Here is a 23,334-nt window from a genome sequence, read left to right as displayed (position 1 = left end):
ATTCTCAGGAATATCAAGAACTACGTCCTTCATGTTGTTAGTTGTTCATGGCTGGTATGAGTGCAATGTGTGCAGATAAGTCACTCAAAAAGTTATATGCTTTTCTATCAGTTTCTGACCAGTAGATCTGTAGGATAGTTGGTAGGAGTGTCTGTTCTTGTTTGACCTGATTTGTAATTTTTTTGTAGCCATCCAAAGGGATTTCGCTATTTATAATGACACCGAATTACGAACATTTATCTCCACGTGAATTTTTAAAATTGTTTCCTTTCGTTCCTTATGTTTATTTCTCCACTAATGATGAATTTATTTTGAAGTTATGTGAAACTAGGACTGTTGGCGGCTGCTGTAAATGGCTAAGTCTCAACCAGTGAACTGTTGAGTTGTGCAGGGAGGAAAAACTTGCCGTTAAGGGCTGCAATTCCTAAGCATTACACCCGTCCTGAGAGAAAACTCTTTTATTGCTTCTTGATTTCTACCATTACCTGACTTGTCTATAAAAATGAATATCAATTGTAGGAATCTTAAGGTATGTTGTAACGTTTCTATAACAGGAATAATTTTCATCTGATTGTACGCGTGTGAAAGTGTCTATACTCAATCTTCCATTATCCAATCCAATCCGCTATCCAATTTATCTTTTTTTTTTTTTTTTTACATTCAGAGTCGCTTAGCAATTTTTGCATATCGGATTGATGCTTACTGCAAACGAAAGGTATAAGAACATGGATGATAAATAAAATTGGCTTTGTATAAACTATGAAACAATTTAGGTTGTGTCGGCGATATTTCGTTGACATTGGTGGGAATAGCAGCTCTTAGAATAGAAATGTATCCGTGCACTATTGTCCCGCGTCCATGCAAATGCAGCTGTGATAATAATGCGCTTATAGTATTTTGTTCATTTTCGGTGCATTGGGTATCGATGACGCGGGCATTTTGTCCCAGTTCCTTCGAATGTGGGAAACCAGGTTAGAATGCCCAGCACAGAATGTAATGTGATGCAAGTGTTGTTGCGAGCTGGTTCCAGCGCGTATAGCTTTGACCGGTCGTCCGGCGGTGGAACTGGAAAACCCAGCCGACCTGACAGCTGGAATTTTACGACGTCTGTTGCGTAGGAAACGTGTGGCTGTAACGAAGGGGACCTGCGAGCCGGGCACTCGGGGAAACGTTAAGCGTCGCGTGGTGAGAATACCAATGAGGAGAGGAGCAGGTATCGACGGATGCGTCCTCGTCCAAATCACAGGGCTTCTGTCGGGAAGTGCGTTTGCACTCCTTCCTTTTTTACTTCCTACCTCAATCTGTGATCTTTGAAACTTAAGAGGATGCTGGCTCCTTCCTTCCTGGTCTTGTCCATTCATAAGTTGTAAGCGTGTTTTCATTTGTTTCGGCCTCGTCACCATGGCGAATGCAACGCATGTCTAATGAGAGCCTTAACTTCTACATGCATCTCACTGCTCTAAAATCTTTCCAACAAAATGCAAGAAGTATACACTTTCCAGATAAGATTTTACTACAGGATATTCATGTAATGTGGAAGATGCCAAAGTGAGGAAACATTAAATAGGCTACATGGGAAACATGGCGCCTTCGTGGAAAATCTCTCGTCAAACTTATAGTTTTGTTCGGAATCAGGTTTCGGCCTTTCCTGCCAACCTCCGTGGTGGGGTGGTTAGCACAGCACAGTACGACGCCAATGGTCCCGGTTTCTAGTCATTGGTGTTCTTTGAGTGTGTTCATGAATTTCATCATGTCATTCATCCAAATCGTCGCGATTATCTACAATTAGAAGATGCGATGTTAAATAAACTAAATCAATAATCAAATCCTCCCCTCCCAACTTTCTCACGGGGAAATAAATGTTTAGACTATAATCATACCCTACAATTGATTTGGAGTCGGTGCCAGTGATGTTTTTATTAAAAAGTAAATTTAAAATACGGCACATTATAATTAGTTGTAATTCAGAGCAGAAAAATTCAATATCTAAAATAAGAAACATCAAGCATGTAGTTAGTTTGCACAGAATTTTGTGCCTGACTGCAGTCTACTGTTCGAACTCTCCAATTTGCGTTGAGCGCTCGTTACTTTCGCGATGCACGTAAGAGTTATTTCCTTCTCATGATTTTCTCCTAGTATTTATTTCTTTTTACGCTCTTCTCAAGAACAAGATGACCCGTTCGATTAGTGATCTCCGTTATCGCTGCTTTCATTTGTCATGGGATGCTGTTCGACTTTCCTCTTCCCGATCTCTCTTCAGCAGCCTTTGGAGGAAGCAGTGCCCTGATTCTCGTTCTGTGCCTTTTAAGAAAAGCATCAGTCGGACTTGTTTCCGTAATTCTGTGCGAGTCTTTCAATGCGTTCGGCCGCGTCCGCATAGGAAGTGATCCATAATAATAGAACTTTAAGAATAGTTTATTTATTTCCCACGCACCGGGGGAGGTGGCTCAAATTTCTGTGGCCATGCTGCTCAATGTGGTGTAACCTATCCAAAAGACTGAGAGATTTGGTGGAACGAAATGGAGGCCATCTTAGTAATGTTATTTTCAAATTAATCAAATTAATGCAAGGATTTTATTTTCTTTTTGGTATTTCTTCTTCAGTGAAAGAAGTAGTTAATTTTGTCGTAATTATGTGTGCTACGTATTATTTTGTCTTAAATGTTGAGGATTTATAATCCTCGATTCATTGCCACACCCTATATTTCATTATGCATTCATATTGTAATTTTATTACAAATGATACACAAAACGTTTTCTTGCTCATTACTGCTGCGAACATTCTTTTGCAACACATTTCCATACGGTATGCGGAATCGAATTTTGTGTAACGCGGTTTATGAGGCATGAAAACGAGCTTCAAGTTTTTCAGCTGCTTTGCCAGTGTGTTTCATCATTGGCCACTTTTCCTTTCATTTTATTGTAACGATCTCGGAACGCAAAGTGGCTGCCTTCGCTTAGATCCAGCATGTTAAAGGCCTTCCTTCGCGCAGGTGCAGTGTAGTTAATAAACTTGTTCCCGAGCGAAGGAAATAACCCAGTTTGTGCGTAAGAGTGACGTCGTCTGAGGCGCACTCGACCGTACCCTCCGTTACACAAGTTTTGTGCTTGACGTGTTTCACGTGCTTGGGAAAGCCTCCGGTTCCCACAGCTTCCACCCCCGCTGTCTCGTTTCTATGCAGACTCATTAATTTTATTGTGATGCGTATTGAGATGGTGATCGATGCTCATACCGTTTTACATGAGCAGTCACTCATTCGGAGGAAATTATTTTTGTGCTGACCCTCTATTCGTTCGTTTTTAAGGCTGGTATTACGGGATATGTGTGGAAAACCTGGAAATATCAAGGAATTTACTTTTCTGGAAAAAAGAATCAGCCTTTTTTAGTAGTGCAGTAAAAGTAGGTTTTTGAAACAAAAATAGGAAAGAGGGCATTCCACAAAAAGTGGTCCTACTCCATCTAAAAAAGAAAATGACAATATGGAATTTTTTTAATGTTTTTAATTGCGTTAGGGTTTAGATATTTGAGAATGCAAATAATTTGAACATTTTACCAAGAAATGTTACTAGCAACTGCATCCAATATGCTTCACAGACAAATGGCTACACACACGTAACGCACATGCATTCAGGCTACGTCATCATACGTAAGTTTTTTAAAAATTTGTTAGCAGACACCACAAAGTACTTCATAATTCTATGAAATCAGTTCATTATGAATATTTTAATACAATCTCATTTTTTGGAACCTGAAAGTTTGTGTGACACGTAACGCTGGAATGCCCCAAAAGCAAGACATCTTAAACCTGTGGATATAGTGATATTTTGACGGTAGTTCAGTAGAAATTGTGTATTTACTCAAGGAAAAGAGATCATGTTTTGAACTCTCCTTCCAAAAGTACTTACTGGCATGGACCACTCTCTAGTAATTATGGGGTTGCTTGGTTTTCTGGAGTAATGTATTAATTGCACTATATTGGTTATGAAATTTCAGGAAAAAATATTGGTTAACCATTAGTCAATACATTTCAAGTGTTACATACAGTATATACGCTCACACCCTTGCTTGCTCACAGCCTCCTTTACATGTGAATATTTTAAAACTTGGTTAAATAGAATTGCATGAGTCTTGTGTTCATGGCCTCCCTGATAGCGTAGTGGTAGCGTCGTTGCCTTGTAATCAAAGGTTCTCGAGTTCGATGCCCGGTGGAGGCACACAGTGGTTCGGATCCCACTTTAAACTGTAGGTCCAGTCCCGATTAGCCATACTGTGCATAAAATGGACTTAAAACACCAACTCAATCAATTAATCAATCTTATGTTCATGTACACCAGTGATCCTAATGATTTGGTCTGGAAAATTTAGTTTCTTGATCTGGGAAAACCTTCAAAAGTCAGGGAATTTTGGCTTTTATGAATTGTAGACACCGTGTTATAGACGGGGTATGATTTTTTTATTAAGTGGCAGCTTATAAAGCAATCAGCTGTTAGAACCCAAATAGTACTAACTTTCGTGTGCCATGTGTAGGCAGTTGAGAATGTTGCCGAAAGGAAGTTGATTTAATGTCTCGAAAATTTGCCGTCACGTGAATGCTGTCAGACCTTGGAACAACCGTTTCTCATATTCGCCTGTTATAGAATAGCTTCCTTATTTAGGGTCACATTTGTCATTTTTGACATCGCGACGATGAGTTGGACGCTCGACCACCGAGGCGACCAACTGGTCACAATTGCTTCGTGTGTACACCCTACGTTAAATCTAGTGAATACAAATACGGCAACAGTTCGCCAGCGATAGAGGCTTGCTGATTGTTGCCTCATCTGAAAGCATCTTTATTCGATGGTTCAGAGGTTCGAAAGTTATTACTATCAAACATTATGCAACATCGCATAATATTTGAGATGGGAGTAATAAAAATGTGTAAAATATAATAAAAAGGATCATAGAATGCGGAATCGGAAGCTGTTTATGTAATTGATCGTCAGAGCGTGAAATTGCATCTTAGCTTGTACTAGCTTTAGCTACCTGCAGATACACCATCTTGGGTGCACAGAAATGTAATTTAAATACAATTGATCGGCATCTCAGGCTACTCGTGATAAATACTTTTATTGTGTTTATCTCAGCTTCATCAATGTTCAAATTTTCTTGGTTACACCTTGGGAGACATCCTCTTGAAGAGTAATATCTTGTGCAGAAATAAGTGAGAGATTTATTGTACTTTAATGTAAATGGTCTTTTGCATATTCATATAATTGCATGCTTGTTTCTGAACCAGTGATCATCTACAACTGACTTCCTTTGTGCAGTTGGTAAGAGCAGCACGAAATTTTGTTTGTTCTCCAATTAAGGTGGAGATTCGTCATACTTTGGTGTATTCTACTTATATTTCAGGATTATACTAGTCGCCGGTAATGCTGTGAATACCGAGAATTATCGGCATCAGGAATGAAACTTGAATTCTGTGCATCTATTTTACGATTTTATCTGCTATTGTCTAGGATCTGTCGGATCAAACATCTGAACTTCTAATGAACACCATAGTTAATTTCATTACGCTACGACCAGTTCAGTTTAGTATTCAAACTATGAATTAGTATAAACACCACGATAAATGTGGTAACTGGGTGGGATGTGGCAAAGTTCGTGTTTTTGCTTGATTAATTTTACTTGCCTTTTCTGTCACTTTTGGCTATTCGCGAACATGAGGTTTAAGGGAGATGAGATGAATTTGTTGTGGACATGACAGCATGAGTCGCACAGAGGATGGAACTGGCCTGGGGTCAGGCGCAAGTGTCTCGTTAGTCTGCAAAATGGAATCCAAGGTGTACTACGTGGAAAGGAGTTTGCCATTTGGATGCTGAAGGGTCATGGATTCGAATCCAGGCTTGAGCATGGATGTTGTAACCCTTCATCAATTCATCATATCATCACTCAATCTCATCTTCGCGATTAGTCTAAATTAGCAGAAAAGCTAAGTAAAATAACCCAAATCAATCAATTTGGGTGCTAACGGGAAAGCTACTCCTTACACTCCAAATTAGGTTTCTGATATATTTTAACCCCTTCCGGCATATGAAATATAAGAGAACGGGATAATTCATATCACGAAATGTTTAACCTTGAAAACTTGAATCTTGTTTTATTGGAGGGCTAGCCAGCCCCTGGAAGGAAGGGAAGAACGTAAAGCTCTCTCCTGTGATTTGCACCGTGCCATGAAGAGACAGGAGAGGGAAGGGACGGAAGATCTGACTTCACACATTTTGGTCTTAGTAGGGGCGAAGTGATAACACCACACTCCAGCCGCCTCTACCCCTCAAAGTTGCATCCAGTTAGCCCTTGATTCCCACTTTATGTAGGGATATTGTCGGAAAATACGTGAAATTACAAGCCCGGGAATCGAACCCAGTACCAGTCATAGATTCTACAGACTAAAGCACGATGCCTTTAGCAGCCACTGTTTTCCCAATATTTGCTGTGCTTATAAAAAGTTATCCACTCCCCCTTGTAATGATACTAGGATTCGGAGTCTTCATCCTATGTATTTAGGCTGTTCGAGAAAAAGCACATGTAAAAAAAGACAAAAACGAAATTTTACAGTAGGTAGTTAATAGCATACATTGCAGACACGATATACATGTTGGATCATTGCACATGCCCACAAAACAGTGCATGCTGATATAGAACCACTGTCACTAACATTCAGAGAACTATAAGATGAGAGAGTGTACTCCTGATCACTATTTCACTTTCATTCGTTCGATATGAAAATTATAATACCTCTGAAAACCTTAAAGATATAGAGCTATTGCATATGCATTTTCGTTGAATGCTTCGGAAAACTGCAAAATTGCTGGAAGTGTCAAAGAAGGAAGTTCTTTTTATACTTTCATAAATCTGTACTAGGATTCTTGATGCAGGTCCTGCAATATTCTTTATGGTCTAAACTTTCCAAAGAAGGTTTCTCTGCAAACTTATTGCAGCAGTGCGATTTTATGAGTGTCTAAAATTGTTACAAGCAGTTCATTGTGCTCCAAACTGCAATATGAGAATGATAATGTAAGAATACAATGATTGATTGATTGATGGGTGTTTTAAATCCACTTTATGCACAGTAAGGCTAATTTGTACTGGACCTACAGTTTAAAGTAGGATCCGAATCACCGGGTATCGAACCCGAGACCCCTTGATTACAAGGCGACGACAAAGAATACAATGAAAACATGTGTTCGATGAATTTAGAATCCCTTCCCTAAAATTGTTTGGTAGTAATGAGCTCTGAGAATGTCCGCTAATGAAGATGAGCTCACGCAAAATGATATTTCGTTCCTTCTAATGGCTTAGTGGTAACGCTGTCGCTCTGTCCCCATTGCACAGTGGTTTGAATACCACTTTTAGGGTAGCCGATCTCCGTGGCGGAGTAGTTAGACCCAGGTTCGTATCCCGGCCTAGGCATGGGTTTTCATGAGCGTTCCTTCATATCATCCTCATCGTCGGGTTTAGCCGATTGGTCCCGAGTTCGATACCCGGTGGAGGCACATGGCACAGTTGTTCGGACCCAACTTTAAACTGTCCCTTCAGTTCCGAATAATGTGGAGTTTATTGAATTTAAAGAGTGGGAGAGAAGCGACGCTAAACAACAAAAATAATGAGGAAGAAAGCACATTTAGACCTATCAGAGCATTGAGTGGACTGTTCCCCAATCGCGAGAGCCTCTTTACCATGCAAATAAAAGTTTCGGGATGCACTGTTGGAAATGGAGTTTGCCATTTGAGCAGTTTCTTAAGAAATGACTCTTCCCCTCAACCAATCTACCGGAGAGGTTTCCTGAGATATTTTAACCGTGCCACCTGGAAAATTTTTGAACACATGCTCGATATTCAGTTTTTTTGAAAGAAGATGCAAGTTTCGTACTCACCGATGAGGAGAATAGCTGCCACTTCCTTGAGAAGACCCATTGCTTGCGGTAGTCCTGACCACGTTAGTCACGTGGTGGAATCTGTGGACAGAGATGCCTCGCGTTCAACTTTCGTTCACAGCACCAACCGCACTGACTCCTCCAAAGCGCAACTTTCAATCAAGGCGATTCGAGGTCAAGGAAGGCCATGCCTTTCCCCGCTTCCACTCTCCCTCTTTGTGGAAGTTCCGCCGAGGTAGTTTAAACTGGAGCATTTTGGGATTCGTTGCGCATGCGCCGTAAAGTGCGTGAAAGTGAACGTACGTTATTCACTCTCCCTTTGCTCTTGATAATTTTTACTTTTCATGTCAGGTTTTTGCGATACGTCTTTTCCCTTTCGTGGTTCTCGCTCATCACATGTCCGCCAGTCATCCTGCCAAGTTCCGGATGCGGCCAGGTGGTCTTCTCCCCCCCCCCCCCCTAGACTTCGCTCACATCACCGTTCACTGTTTCGATTACTCCGTTTAACTCACGATACGCCCGAACAACCGCGAAAGTAAACTTTTGTCGCACTTATTCCGCATTCCTTTGCAGCTGTTCCGTTCATTTTGTGTCTTATTTCCTTCCACACTTATGCATTGTCGTGGGTTCCTCTTCCAATTTGGGTACCTCCCCGATGGCGCAGGAGTAGCGTTGTTGCATTGCAATGAAGGTGTCCCGGGTTCGATACTTGTTGGAAGTACATAGTGGTTCGTATTCCACTTTATACTGTAGGTTGAGTCCCGATTAGCCTTACTGTGCATAAAGTGGACTTAAAACATCAACTCAATCAATCAATCTATCTTCCCATTTGGGCCCCCGTTCGATTCCCGGCGGAGGCACATAGTGGTTCGGCTCCAACTAAACTGTAGGGCCAAATCCGATTAGCCTAATTGTACATAAAAATAACTTAATAGAAACAAAACCTCGAACTTAAATCTCTTTCGCATTTATTTCCTGTCTTGAGTAGGGGATGTAAGGAGTGAGGCTTGCTAAAGACACCCAATTGCCAACACCCTGGACTCCAGTTTACAGACTAACGAGGATCCTGCATGTGGACTTTCGGCCAGTATAATCCTCTGTGGCACTCATGTTATGCGTCCATATATGTTTGTGATTGTCCCTTCATCCATCTTAACAACGACTCGTCCTCATCTTCGCTATTAGCCTAAAGTGGCAGAAAAGCGAAGTAAAGTAAATCAAATCAGTCAGCCAATCAAACCGATATTGAATATGATTTTTCATGCTAATGTTTCCAACTCATATTGTTCAGCTTTAGTTTTTCGCTTATTCTTGTTCTTGATTATTTCTTTGTATCGTTTAACCCCTGTTTCTTTTATGCTTATTCCACCATACGAACCTGTATCTCCTCCTGCGCAGAACAATCATTAGGAAATCCTCTTTCCGTATTATTTTTGTGGAATTGTCCTTAATACCAGTAATGAAAAAATTGTCGCCTTGATGGCCGAGGGCAGGGCTTTTTGTGGTCGACTCGGGATCTGCCTTTCAAGAGTTCCAGGTTGGAGCGATGACCTGGTCATGGGTTCCTTTGCGTTTGTCCCTTCATAAATTGAATGCAATTTGTTTCATCCTCATCGTCGCGATTAGCCAGAGTGGAAGAAAAGGGATATAAATTCATAATTTATCGGCAACAATAACTAACTATACCTACTGGTTTAATATAAAATGACAAACACATGTGCCGGTTCGATGGCAGAATGCTTTCAGGCGTGCTGGCGAAGTTCGCCAGTTCGAGTTCTTGCCTTGGCATGGTCCTTCGTTTTGAATTTCCCTTCATCAATTTCACCTGATCGTCACTCATCCTTGTCGTTGCGATTAGCCAAAAGTGGCAGAAAAGGGAAGTAAAATAAACCAAATCATTTAATCAATCATTCAAGAAAGGTCTACGTACAATTTTAACGCAGTTTTAACCTTTTCGAAATAAACTTGGCAGGATCCGTGAAAGGTCGTGGAATCGAGAGTTGACTGTATTTACATATATCGTATCAGTAATATTATCGGATGATTCGCTCTATTGATCGTTCTTCATCATAGATAGATACGTAGATTAAAAATTATTGAAATCGTGACAGAATTAGTCACTTCACAGGAGCGATGCAAGTAAGTCTCAAAAATAAGTAAATAAAAATTGACTTTCTCGACAGCAGTTTCGTCATTTTGAGAATCGGTTAAGATATGCCACTTTTTAAAAAGTGTGAACTGTAGTTAGTTACCACTGGATTATCAGAAGGTACGTGGAGGTCCATCAGCGACTGCGACTTGAGGTATTGGCCTCTCACCTTTCACCTTGTTTTTCAATATTCCGTTTCATATCAAGTGAAAGTGAGAAGGCTTCGTGTAAAAAATCAAACTTTCATCGTTCGTTCGTGCTGTATGCATTTATTGTGAGATTTTTCCGCATTATAATATCCCCCTGAAAATGCTGATTGTAATGTGACGTACAGGACTTTTGTTTTCGAGAAATAATGGGAGTTCATTACAGAAACCTGTTTCGCACAATAAAACAGATTTGCCATTCAAGTGCTGCTGACTGCATGGCGTGAAACGTTGGCCGCACCGTGTTTAGCATGAGAATGGCAGCGAGAAGCGTACGTTTAACTGTGGGAGCCTTGTTCAGGCACTTGGCGGCGCGCTTGTTTCCTCTTGGTAATGTAGGTGCGTAGGCACGTGGTGTGTAATGTGGTAATTCTCGGTTGTTGCAGCCTCTCTGAGAAGTCGTTAGTTTTCATTATCCATCGCTCCGTGTAGTCGAAACGGGATTTAAATTGGTCGATTGAAACGTCGGCCGAATTCACATCTAGGACACGCTGCAATGGCTATTCCCTTCCTTAAAGAATGCCCGAATCACGCGAGCCTGGATTTTCCAGTTGGGCTTGGACTAGTTGTGTGGTACTGCCTCATCTTCTAGTTTTCGCCTTGCACGATACTTGTTACTGTACTTGTCGGTATAATTTTTTTTCCCACTGGGCATTGCGTAGGACGGACAAACTAAAATGGTGGATGAGCGATTGCTGTAGGAGAGTAGCTACTGCCATTATTAAAAAATAAATTTAAAATAAAAGTATGGACTAGAAATTGGCTCGAAAGAAAGTATAGTAATCAACGAGTACTCAACATGTTTTTTAATGAACTCTCGTATATTCATACATTCCCATGATTCATTCATAAAAAAATATTTTCATTTGTCAAACATTTAATATACTGGTAAGATTAAGGATTTTCATTATCGGCTAATCACATTTATGGTGTACTAGTCTCTTCGCTTTGGATAAATTCCTAAATATTAATGAACACGAATGCACATCATCTGTTACTTTTTCTTTCATCGAACAGCGAACAAAAACAACCAACACTCGGATACCACATACAAGAAACTTTCCCTTGGCAAACTCGCAGACTATTGATCAAACTTTCGCTATGATTTGCTGGTCCACAGAAGCTACACTGGAAATCCAGTTCCGTGTGATTCGGCCTTCCGAGTACAGTGGGGGTGAGTAAGAATCATACATCCGTGATGATTTAAGAGTCCGATTGTAACATGTAGGCGGCAGTGGGGGAGAGGACTCCTTCTTTTCCGTCAACTCCTCTCTGTAGTTGGGTGGCTACCTTTAACTCTCAACTCGTGGAGCGTAACACACCAAAAAAGTAATTCCCCCAGGCAGTTCCGTTCACAATATTTCACGTCAACCGGCTTGTGCCAGCAGTACATAGTTACTGCAGGTTTAATTACAGTTGCACAACTCTCCGTATGTCACAATTTACTGTCGTGATTTCTTTAACCACACCTCTGGTTAGTGTACACCACAACCCGTAAGTAAACAAATGACTCCAAAGATTCATATCACCCCTCAACCTTCTGAAGACGGAATCAGAGTTTCCGAAATGTCAGGATAACAACATGAATCAACAATCAACTTTAACGTCGAACTTTCATCCCTGAATTTTGTCTTCGTGTCTTACGCAAGGATCATTCTTATGACTTGTCGCCGACACCTGCATAACCTGTTCTGTTTTCTTCTTTTTCACGTTGATTTTCTTTTCAGAACTCTGGCTTACTTCAAATTGCGACGGTTCAGTAGGTAGGACGTAAGGCTACCGCATGGGAGACCCTGGTTCGATTCCCCTGGTAGGTAATCCCAGGTCGAAAATTTTCTGACAGTGTCCCTGTATAAAACTGCTCTTGGGCCCAGCCAGCCTCTAATGAATTGATACCCGGCGGATAAATGCGGCCGGAGTGTATGGTCGAGATCCAGAATGTATGGGACCCCACCTGCACGCCTTCATGGCAAGTTGCAGTACACAGGAGACAGCTTATCGTAACTGTTAATGTTCTTTTCTTCCAACTCCTCCTTTTTCTTAATTATTATTTTCTGCATTTGTTCAATTTTCTGCACTATATTTATGTAGCATTCTGTAACCTTTAATCTTTTCCTATTTGTTTTAGGAATATAGGACAGAATTGTATTTCTTGTAATATATTTTCTACGTTCTTGTAAATTTATTGAAGCTGTACAGTGATCTTCAGCACAAAATTATGATCCGCAATATCTTCACTGCTTTTTCGAGTCGCTTTTATTGTACGTATTATTTTCGTGTAGAATGTAATAACGAGAAAGGTCATTCGTGCATTTACTAAACTTTATATTACGTGAAAAAGACACCAAAGTAATATTATTGGACAAATTGTGCTTGCTGCCCTTGTAACAAGGACTATATCAGTATTGCATCACTTGCCCCGTACGAGCTGGCAACAGGAAAATGCAGGAGATTCGAACGGGTTGCCGATCTTTCAGGATACTCTCTTAAAGAGCAAGATAGTTTGCCATGAATACAGCATGTCACATAAATAAAGTGTTTAATTTCTAATGGACACTGTCAGGACATCCCCGATGGCGTAATGGTAACGTCGTTTCCTTGTAATCGAGGGTTCCCGGGTTCGAGACCGAGTGGAGGCAAATAGTTGTTCGGATCCCACTTTAAACTGTAGGTCCAGTCCCGATTAGCCTATCTGTCCTGCCCTTTCTGCGATCGACTTACGGTCTCGCGAACGAACGTTCCCGGTTCAAGTTCTAGCCTGGTTGGTTTCGTGTTATCGTTATTTCATCCTCATCGTCGCAATTAGCCAAAAGTAGCAGAAAATCTACTTAGAATTTTAAAATGCAAATGCAAATTGGGAAAATTGTACAAAAGTTGTTGCATGATTTTATATACAAAATTGACTTTACTTGTGAATAGTGGAAACACGGGCATTTTTTTTAATCGACGAAAGAAAGGAAACGTGCCGAGAAATGCTGTGTATTTCCTGACATCGTTCTTGTTAATATCCCTTTATTTTATTGTTGGATGGGAGTGGAAGATTTGAAATGAACGGGAAAGTTGGTCTGTTGTCTTTGTGATGAGACACATTTTGGAGTTCAGTTGTTACACAACACATCCGAGCGGCATTAAATTCCTCAGACGTCGCTTATCTCCAGTTAGGAAAGAATTGGGTAAGATTCGCGGGCGAGAAGGCTGCTGCATGATCTGGGACATCTCTGGGTTTCCGTTTTGAAAGTGGAGGAAGTGCGTGGATCGGTTATGCTTGGGGGACCGAGAGTCATCGGAGTGGCGCAAGAATGCAGTTGACATGCAGTGTGTGCAAGCGTTTAATGGAAGTAATTAGTCGTCCCGTTCTTCATTATATTCATTAGTGGATTAATGGGCTTGCCAGCTGAGGCGTAACCGCGTATCTCCAAACAGATATTCTCTCATCACCATTACAATGACAATATCTATATGTTCTGCTGTATCGGTTTCCCTCCGACGACTTAGTGACGAAGTGCTTAGCGCAGTCCAGGGATCCCGGGTTCGAATCCCAGCCTAGGCATGGGTGTTCTTTCTGAGTGTCCCTTCATCAATTTCATCATGTCATCATTCATCCTCATCTTCGCGGTAGCCAAAAGTGGCAGTAAAGCGAACTAAAATAAACAAATCAATTCGATGACGTAGTGACTAACGATATCGCCTTATAATCATGTGGCTGCGTGTTCGATTCCTGGTCCATGCACGTTACACGATTGTTCGGATTCGACTCTATATAACTGTAAATCAAAAGGCTTTCTATTATTTGGTTGGGGAATATTTTGTGTAATTGAAGGGATTACATTGACGGTGATTTTAGGTGTATGGTAGTACAGTCAGCAAGAAATGTAATATTAGGAAAAAAAACAGTTTTTTTCTTCCTTACTGCAAGTTTCGAAAATTTGCAGAAATGCACTAGCGAAGCAGAATACAATGTAGGATTCAGGATCATTAAAAGCCCATGTTCTTAGAAACACAGAATGTGAAGGAACATAGCATGAGTTTAGCAATGGTAATGTTTCTATTATTGCATTTACTACCCGCTAGTAAATTTAAATTTCTAATTTCCGAAGGGGGGAGAGAGGTAGGGGAGGGAGAGAGAGAGAGAGAGGGAGAGAGAGAGAGACTGGCACGGTGTTATGGGTGGTAGTTAGATCTTTACCTTTTGAAAGTGGTATTCATTGCACTTCACCATAGAGGGTATAAGGTTGGACCCCACACATTGTCAATGTCGGTTATAGACCCTCCGATCGTCTTTACTCCCCCCACCCGACTTGCCCCGAGGTATCCATTGGTTAGAGGTAGGGATAGTTTCAGTAAAATTTCCATCTATGATCCGGGAATGGAACTCGTCTCCTGCCTGGCAGTCAAACGTTTTGCTGACTGGACTGCCGCTGCTCCATGTTATTATTTTTGAGTGCATTTGCATTTTGAGCGTACTTTCAGCCTTTAGGAACACACAGGAACACTCCCTGCGGTAGCCTTGATAAGATCTATCCACTTGTCGAACTACTTACTATAATTACAGAGACTAGGGAAGGAGACACGCTCGCAACAGAAGTAGTACGGTCTGCTCGATAACTCTATGGAACTACGTAAACTGCCATTTTATCACTTTCAGCTAATAATGTTTAGAATAAAATTCCCACGAGAACTTTTCCAGATCTGTGAGAAATGTTATCGACAAATTATCTTGATTTTACCCACAGGAATTTTATCATGTCATAATGCTTAGCTTTCGTGATGCGTGAAAATTTGTTGCCTTTTAATCATAGGGTCGCGGGCCCCTATTCTCGTTAGGGCACACGGTGGTTCGGGTCTCACTTTAAACGTTAAACCTTATCGGACATAAACTCGCGTTGTGATTATTGTCTGTATCTTCGCAGCTGTGACGTGTAGATTTTAATTTTGACTCGTGCCATTGCTGTCCTCGCTATCTTTTGACCAAGTGCGAAAAATACTTCTGTATATATTCTGAAATATGTGAAAGGAAAAACCCTCGACAGACTCACGTGAATACGTATGTTGACGCTGCAGAAATATTGAGGTGTGGCACTGACACTCCTAAATTATCCGTGCTGTTGCCATAAAGCATTAATTTTATTCATACTTAATGTGCTCTATATCGAACCCCGTGGCGGAATGATTAGCACAGCGCGCTACGACGCCAGGGGTTTGAATCTCGACCTGTGCATGCGCGTTCTTTGTGAGAGTTTATCAATTTCATCCTATTACTTATCCTCATCTTCGTGATTAGCCAAAAGTGGCAGAAAAGAGACTAAATAATAATCAAATGATGTTCTCTATGAAATATGACGCTGGAAGATGGATGTTCTGATCATGTACGCAGGCCTGCGCCCCTCGTAAATGTAAAATACACCCAAGATTTAAAACTTTTTGTGATATAACTTAACCGATATTGTGCTATTATAGTGAAACTTCATTTTTCTGTTTCCACGAGGGAACAGTTTGGAGAAACCTTCATCGAATTTCTCGATTTCCATGTCTCGAGATCGCCTACTGACCTCCTAAAACAGGATGTTATGTCGATAAGGAAGTGCCAGCGTCTTTATATCCCAGTCACGTCTCTCTCAGAAGACGGATCATTCATCCGTGCTTCCTTTTAGACAAAAACCTGCAACGTTTGTTCGATAGGAAACCGTGCTGCGATTTGTATTAGATTGTACGAGAAGTCTGAAACCAACGGCATCCTTGCATATTCTACGCCCACTCTGGTTTACGTTCCTTAACCACGTGCTCATCTTGTCGTCCATGCACCTTGTAAACCGCTTTCCTTGCTTTTTGGACCATGAGGTTGGCATTAGCACACATGTTGATAATTCTGTATTGAAGATGACCTTCACCGATAGCTTAGTGGTTACGATTGTCCTTGTATTCAAGGCGTGTTATAATCCATTCCAAGCGGACGTATTTAGTTGTGGAATAACATTGTATGTCCAGTGCCCATTCGTATTTGACCAATTTCTGATCCCCAACTGTTATAACCTCAATCGGAATAATTCCCATTGGTTCCAGACTATATACATCGCTTATGTTAAGTACGTATTTGCCTTCCCATGTATTCATCAACTTTTAAAATGTGTTTCAAACCAAGGGTCTATATGAAAGAGAAAATTTGCAAGCTTGATACTGTGAAGTTATCGTATTTGTCCTTTCAAACAGTAACGAGTATATCAATTGCATTATTAAGAAATATTAAGTACTGATGCCCACATGCGATTAGATAAAATACAACTCTTTTCATATTATACATTTAATGAGCATCTCATTTTTAAAAATTGTATCGCCGTATCCGCATCCGCATCCGCTTTTGCCTATTCGAAGGAAAATTTTGGAGGGAGAGAACTAATATGATTCACGCAAGTTTTGTTGCACTTTTAGTGTTCATGGAATGCATCCGCCAGTTAGAAAAACATGTCAGTTAACATTAACGTGTTTTCTGTGTGATTTATTGTTCCATTCTACTGAAGTTAAATGCACTCATTCTACAGCAGTTGGCAAAATAATTTCCGATATGATGATTTGATGCTAAAACAATGATTGATTGTTTCCAGAACCGCCTGCCTTGCTCCTCCATTCGTTGAGTCACCCGGAGCTACAGAATTCCAAGCACAAGGCCGAGGGAACGTCGAAAGTGCAGTTTCACTTATCTTTTCCGGCGGTTAATTCAAGGTTCCCATTACGACCGATGAGCTGAAACTTTGTGTCGAAATCTCAGTTGACTTGACTTCCTCAGCGAGGATGTGAACAGGTGGTTAACAAGCGCCTAGATAGGCTTGTTAGTTTCAGCTGTGGGTGCTGCGACTGACCTTAGTGCTCCATAACGAGCGGTATGGAAAAAGAAATGGAATATCGTCAGGTGCTCAAAATATTCAGCCTAACAAATCGGGCAGGAAAATTCGACTCGCTTTTCCGACTTGGGCGCTCGAATATCAGACATGCTTCTCGTACAACTTGACTCTGACGAGTCACAAAAATCATCATGAAGTTCGAGGCTAGGGCAATAGTAAAAATGGCACGGGATGAAGTTTGAGGCTAGGGCAATAGTAAAAATGGCACGGGATGCTGAAGTATCGTTGGCAGTCCGTTTGTCTTACAGCGAATAAGTTCGGAAAAGGTGATCACTGAGCAGGTCCTGGGATGTTTTAGCGAAGAGTATACCATATCTACCAGAGTTACGTTTTTAATTACTCCTAGATTGATTTATGCAATATTATATATAAAATAATAACTTCAATATAATTAATTTTTACCGTAATTAAGTTGCTGCATTTGCAAGCTGGTGAAGTCAAGACAACTGGACGAAAACATTAGCCACGATAACTGCAAGGTTTGTTTACAACATCGGTCCCGATTGTTTTAATAAACTATAATTCTTATCGTTAGTACAGTTGTGCTTGTAATTTACTTCTAAATTTAACTGACCAACGTGTGTCTGAACTTGATCAATAGGCAAAAGCTTAGCCGATGGACCAAGAGAAAACTGCAAAAGCAGTTAAGATGATAATAAATCTTGAATTCTAAAATTTCAAATTGATGAAATGAAATACCGCAGCTCTGGATGTGATGCAACTGATGGAATGCCTTTTCTTTGCATTCGACTAAACGTCAGCGGAATCATTGAACTGCGGAGGGAAAGAAGGATAGCAAATGGAAGATGATGAACTACGGCGCTTTCCATTCTGAAGTCCTGTGGAAGCAAACAGCTTTCTATTCTATTTCTTATAAATGAACGGAAAGGGAGAAACATTATGTAATGCAATCGTTCTCAGGAAACGATCGGTTCTTCGAGAAATATTGCCCCTAAATATAACTTGAAGGTCATAACGGTTGTACCACACTCGAAAAGGAGAAGGGGAGATGGTAAATGATCCATCGTAAATGTTAGTTTTCCATTGGTGTTTCGTAGTTAAACCGTATTTCTTGTGAAACGCCCGTCCCTGTTCAGCAAGGAGGAATTCGATCGAAGAGCGTGCAGTGACATATCTCTGGCTGCAGTTTCTCTTTTGGTCATTCGATGCTCAGTCCTTGACATACATTTAAGTCCTGAGTACTCGTCGGGTTGCGTTGCGTGTTCTTTATCTTTCCTAGTCTATGCACAATGGGAAGAATAGGCATTGAGTGGTCCTTGTAACGTTTTTGCGTTCGCTAATTTGCGCATTTCCTCTAAGAGATACTGATGAGAACCGAATTGACGTAAAGTGGGATGTGGGAAGACGCTTTTGTCTTCTTGATGCATTGCTGGTAAATAACAAGAACCTCGTGGCTCTTTCTCGCCCGTCGGCGTACCAGGTATCGACTGTAGGAGTCTTGCCAGTGTGCGAATTAACGGAAGGATATCGGGGATTTCCCCCCGGGAAAAGAAAATCATTTTTATTCCTGCCAGGGATCTTTTTATCTCAACTTACTCTCTATCCTTCTTAAACCCGAAGGTTTACGGTTGCAGCAACACAAGGCTTCCATCTGTCCTATCCTGGACAAGATCAATCCAATCTTTTCCATCTTTAACGATTTCCTTTAAGGTCCATCTCAACGTTATCCTTCCATCTTCTGCAGGTCTCGTACCATCAGATTTCCCAACAAGAATCCTGTAAACTCTTCTTTCCTCTCCCATTCACCCATCTAAGTCTTCTTGATTTAATTATTCTAATAATATCTGGACATGAATGTTTTTATCCCCCTCAAAGAAAATGGAATTGAAAGCATATTCTTCTGAACTCTGTAACAAGCACAATTGAAAAATCATTGCTGACTGTTAATGAATGGTCCAGTGAAAGATTTCTCTGCCGAAAAGGATGCAGCTTTGTGGATCAGAGGAGGACACCATTCTGAAACTGACCAACCTCACAGAGACAAGAGCAGACTGCGATGCCAGGGGTCCCGGGTTGGAATACCGGCCGGGGCATGGATGTTTGCGAGTGTCCATTCATCAATTTCATTATGTCATCACTCATCCCCATCCTCGCAACTTAGCGAAAAGTGGCAGAAGAAGCGAAGTAAAATAAAGCAAATCAATAAATCAATCAACAACAGCAGGTTGTTTTCCACTTAAGCTTCCATGACATAGTGCTGATGTTTTACATGTATAAAAGTGTTCACAGGAAATTTGTAGGTAGGTTAGGGTTTGAATCTCGGCCCGGACATAGGTGTTATTTGTGAGTGTCCCTTAATCAGTGATCCTAATTATCCAAATGCTTCAATCAGTACTAGTATTGAGCAGGCATTAACAACAATCCTCTTTTCAAAGAAAATGAATAAATTTTTACACATTAAATTTTTCCAAAATTCCTCGCAAATAACAATAGTGATTTATAACAATAGTGATTTATCGCTAAAAAGAATAACATAACGCTTCCACAATAGTGATGCTGATCACATCACCCCCACTCACGACCGGATCAAGAAAGTGTGGGGCGTTACCCCCACACCCCCTATACGCCTTCATGGCGTGGTGCTATGCACAGGGGAACACTTTACCTTTACCTTCCACAATAGTTCTGTTTAAGTTTGTGTAAATCTCTTTCTCTCTCGCGAACGTACTTGAGGGAGCTAGGAAAGAAAGCGAGAGGATCCACCTGCAGGGCGGAAACGAGCTTCGGAGCATGTATGCTTTTGTTTTTTTATTTCCCTGGCGAGATGGGCCACTCCCGCTTAATGGCGCCGAGATGAACGCTCTCGTTACACAAGAGAAATCGAAAGTTGTTAATTGCTGCTCCTTACGACGCTCGGTGAAGGTCGTAACGCCACTCGAGCACCATGCGTATCCTCCGTGAGTGACGAAAGGACAAGAAGTACTACCCACTTAAATTATATTGCATTCTCCTAAATTAAAAACAAAACTAATAAAAAAGAGGGTTGAAATTTGAAAGCTTTTTTTGGTATTGCTAACTTCACTTTCGGCCGTCAGGTATTGATACAAAGTATAATCTAGTACATATAATTTGTATTTACACTTGATTGTTACCAGTCGATATCATACAAGTTTGAAGCTGCATTGGTGAATGAATTAATTTTTGGGTGCATCGGCACATATAGGCATTTTTTTACCCCCTCCCCCCTCCTCCTCAACTTTCAGTTATGTGTGCGTGCCTACTATTTTTTTTCTTTTTAAAAAGAAGCTCTTTTCTCTAATAAATTAATTCACGCCTTCATTTATATTAGGTATGTACAAATATGACAGCACATACATGCAATTTGAATTAATGCAAGAACTGGTACAGGTGGTGAAGACAACAGATAAACTGTATGAAAATACACTGTTACTACGAAAATGACGATATTGTTAAATACCCATTACCAATTCTCTGCAGTTTCTTATGGGAACACTTTGTTGTGCTAGTGTGGTCAAGTCCAGTTTTCGAGCCCGATCGCTTTCGATGCTTAACAGCACCAGTCCACTCAATCTCACTCTTGTCATTGAGCTTCTCAAGTAATGAAGACGTCACAGGTAGGGTCAAATACTACGTACGTATAAGCAGTGAATACGTCAGGAATGCTACAAGGCAGAATTTTGTTTTTTTGTTTCTTCTATCAAGAGGAATTCACTGCAACTTTGCTGATATTCGACATGTTTCTTCTCTTGATTTGTTGACACTACAGTCCGAAAACAAACAATTTCTGTAGCTATAGTGCAAGATACATTTTCTTAATATTTCTCCCAGAAATTGGTAGCGGATTCCAGTAACTTCCTGTCGGTGTGTTCCGTTACGTCGGTGGGGCTTAAAAGGTGAAGCTTTCTTTGATACCTTTCATACTCTGAAATCTATTGTTTACTTGATTTATTAGAATATCTAAAGCACTGTAGAAAAGTGCAATTTCTTGCCTGTTGTCTACCCTTCGGCGACGAAATCAGTGACTTAAACTATTCAGCTATCGAAGGTTTTCTTCTAGTAATTCAGTTTCTAATCTTCTAGTGAATAACATTTTCTGTTTGCAGTTGTAGGGACATAAAAATATAATACGTTTGTTTGAAAATATATTATTATAACTCCGTTAGGAAAGCTTTTGTGAACTATCGGTCGTTCTTAAGTATCATTCTTACTGCGTCCCCAAAGGTCGGGGCTTTCGGGGATGTTATTTACGCCCCTGAGAAATCCCCTTATCTTAACACCCTACCCTGAGAAAGTTTAAAGTGCGAGATTGTAGTGGGACCTGTACAGGACATCCACAACATATTATAAAGGTAAGGAGACGTTAAAATTTCCTCGGAGACAGTGCAATAAGGATGTACCGAACACTTAAAACAACGTTACGTACACGGTACAAGGGAGGGTCCAAACCTTGCAGCAAATAACAGTGTGAGACGACTGTGGCCAATACGAAGCAGAGTTATAATGGCCTTGGCAATTTTACATTTAATTTTTATTTAATTCTTCCATGAGTGCCAAGTGGGAGACAGTTTGTACCCCAACAGAAAGAAAGACTTTAAAAACAAAACAAGAGAGCCTTTAAGTAAGACTTGAAGCTTTCCTGGCGACGAATGATGGATAGATTCTCTCGGGCTATCGAATTGTGGAAAATATTCCAAGCTTTCGAGAGCTAACGTCACTAGACTTCAGGGTTGAAATATTGGTTGAAGGTTTGGAATATTTTCCACACCCACCTGGTCGATAGCCCGAGAGAATTTGTTCAACAGAGCCGTTTTTTGGTGTATCGTCAATTGTCTAAAGACGGCTCCAAAAGAAAACTGAGACCAGTGGTCACTATGGTAAATAATATTAAAATAAAACGCCGCTGAGGAACAAAATTACCCCAACCCGGAAATGGTGTTTCTTTGTTTGAATATCAAGTGACGTGCAAGATCATTTTAGCCAAATTTCGAAAGCAAAACGCGCCTCGTTGCAGTGCGACAACAGATTGGAGATAAGTAATGAGTGGAAACGTCGGACAATGCCTCGGAATGTGGAGCGTGAATCTGGAATTCTTTTGTGAAAGCCGAATGAAGTGTTACGTCCGAAGGAGTAACACTGTTATAATGTCCCGTGTCATGCGGAAGTGACCGCTTGCGATTCAAAGCCCTCCCCTCCCGAAAAAAAAGTAGAATGTGTGGTGTTGGCACGTTTCTCGTGTTGGAAGAGCTCTTATTGTTTATCCCGTAGCGGTAGAAAGCAAGATGAGCCTGGGACGTGAGGATGGGGAGACGCCGACAGACGATTCCTCTTCCGTCGTCTGTTTTCCCAGCTCGTTTGAGCGGAGAAAGTGCAGACAATGCACCGGCTGCATTCTTCACGTGAGTGCATTTCGCTTTTCTTGTCTCGTTTTTCGTTCATGATTTCAGAGCCATTAAAGCGACGAAAGTATGTGCGACTCGCTGCAATGGGCGTTAAAAAGAGTTCTTGTATTGTGTCATTCGAGCGCACTTGGTTTCCTGTAGTCCTTGTAAAATATGTTTTTGCGATTGAGCTGGGTTTTGAGTACAGGATCCTCGCAACTTGGTTATTTTTAATTTACCCAGCCACTGTCTTCACCCCTTCAGTTTTTGTGCCTAGTTCCCAGTACAACCTTGGATAAAGAAATAGAGGGGGAACACCCATGAAGAAGCCCGCCTCCACCCACGTACATTCAGGGGTGCCTTTAACATTTTGATTACCAAGCCCATTTTGCCAGGTAAGCTCCCCGGTACAGGGCGAATTTTAATCAAAATGCAGAGTTTCATTTAGCTGACTAGATCGGAGGCTAATTGCCCTAGACAGACGAATGATATATCGTTATACGCGGAATGAACCATAGAATCGGACTATATAAAATTTATGCACATTGAGTGTATCCAAAATATCAGGAGAAAATGCCCCTCCGCCCCTGGAGAACAAAGTACAGGACGTTGTCAAAATACACATGGAAATGATCGCTGGCATGTCTGGAACAAGAAAATAATTGCACTATTATCATACGAGCAATAGAACACGACTTGCACCCCCAAAACGACATGTCTATGCGCCACTGACTCAGTTTCAAAGGAAGCAGTCAATTTCCCGCCATTTCCCCCCCTTTTATGGAAGAACAAGACGTGCAAGAGT

At 41.0% G+C, this 23,334-nt stretch overlaps 2 protein-coding genes across 5 annotated transcripts in view; one reads left to right on the top strand and one right to left on the bottom strand.

Annotated features, from left to right (window-relative positions):
• LOC146003334 (uncharacterized) overlaps positions 1 to 8,111 on the bottom strand; it is a 59,440-nt gene extending 51,329 nt beyond the window's left edge. Inside the window, exon 1 of the mRNA XM_083141613.1 lies at positions 7,919 to 8,111. Within this exon, the coding sequence (XP_082997739.1) occupies positions 7,919 to 7,958 (40 nt within the window). The 5' untranslated portion in view covers positions 7,959 to 8,111. The remainder of the gene's footprint in view (positions 1 to 7,918) is intronic.
• qin (tudor domain-containing protein qin) overlaps positions 1 to 23,334 on the top strand; it is a 268,711-nt gene that overhangs the window by 94,874 nt on the left and 150,503 nt on the right. The window lies entirely within an intron of this gene.

Source organism: Lepisma saccharinum, chromosome 20 (assembly GCF_977018435.1).
Source record: "Lepisma saccharinum chromosome 20, izLepSacc3.1, whole genome shotgun sequence".
Taxonomy (NCBI): Eukaryota; Metazoa; Arthropoda; class Insecta; order Zygentoma; family Lepismatidae; genus Lepisma; species Lepisma saccharinum.
Note: the sequence above shows the minus strand (reverse complement) of the source record. Positions and strands in the feature narration are given on the sequence as shown.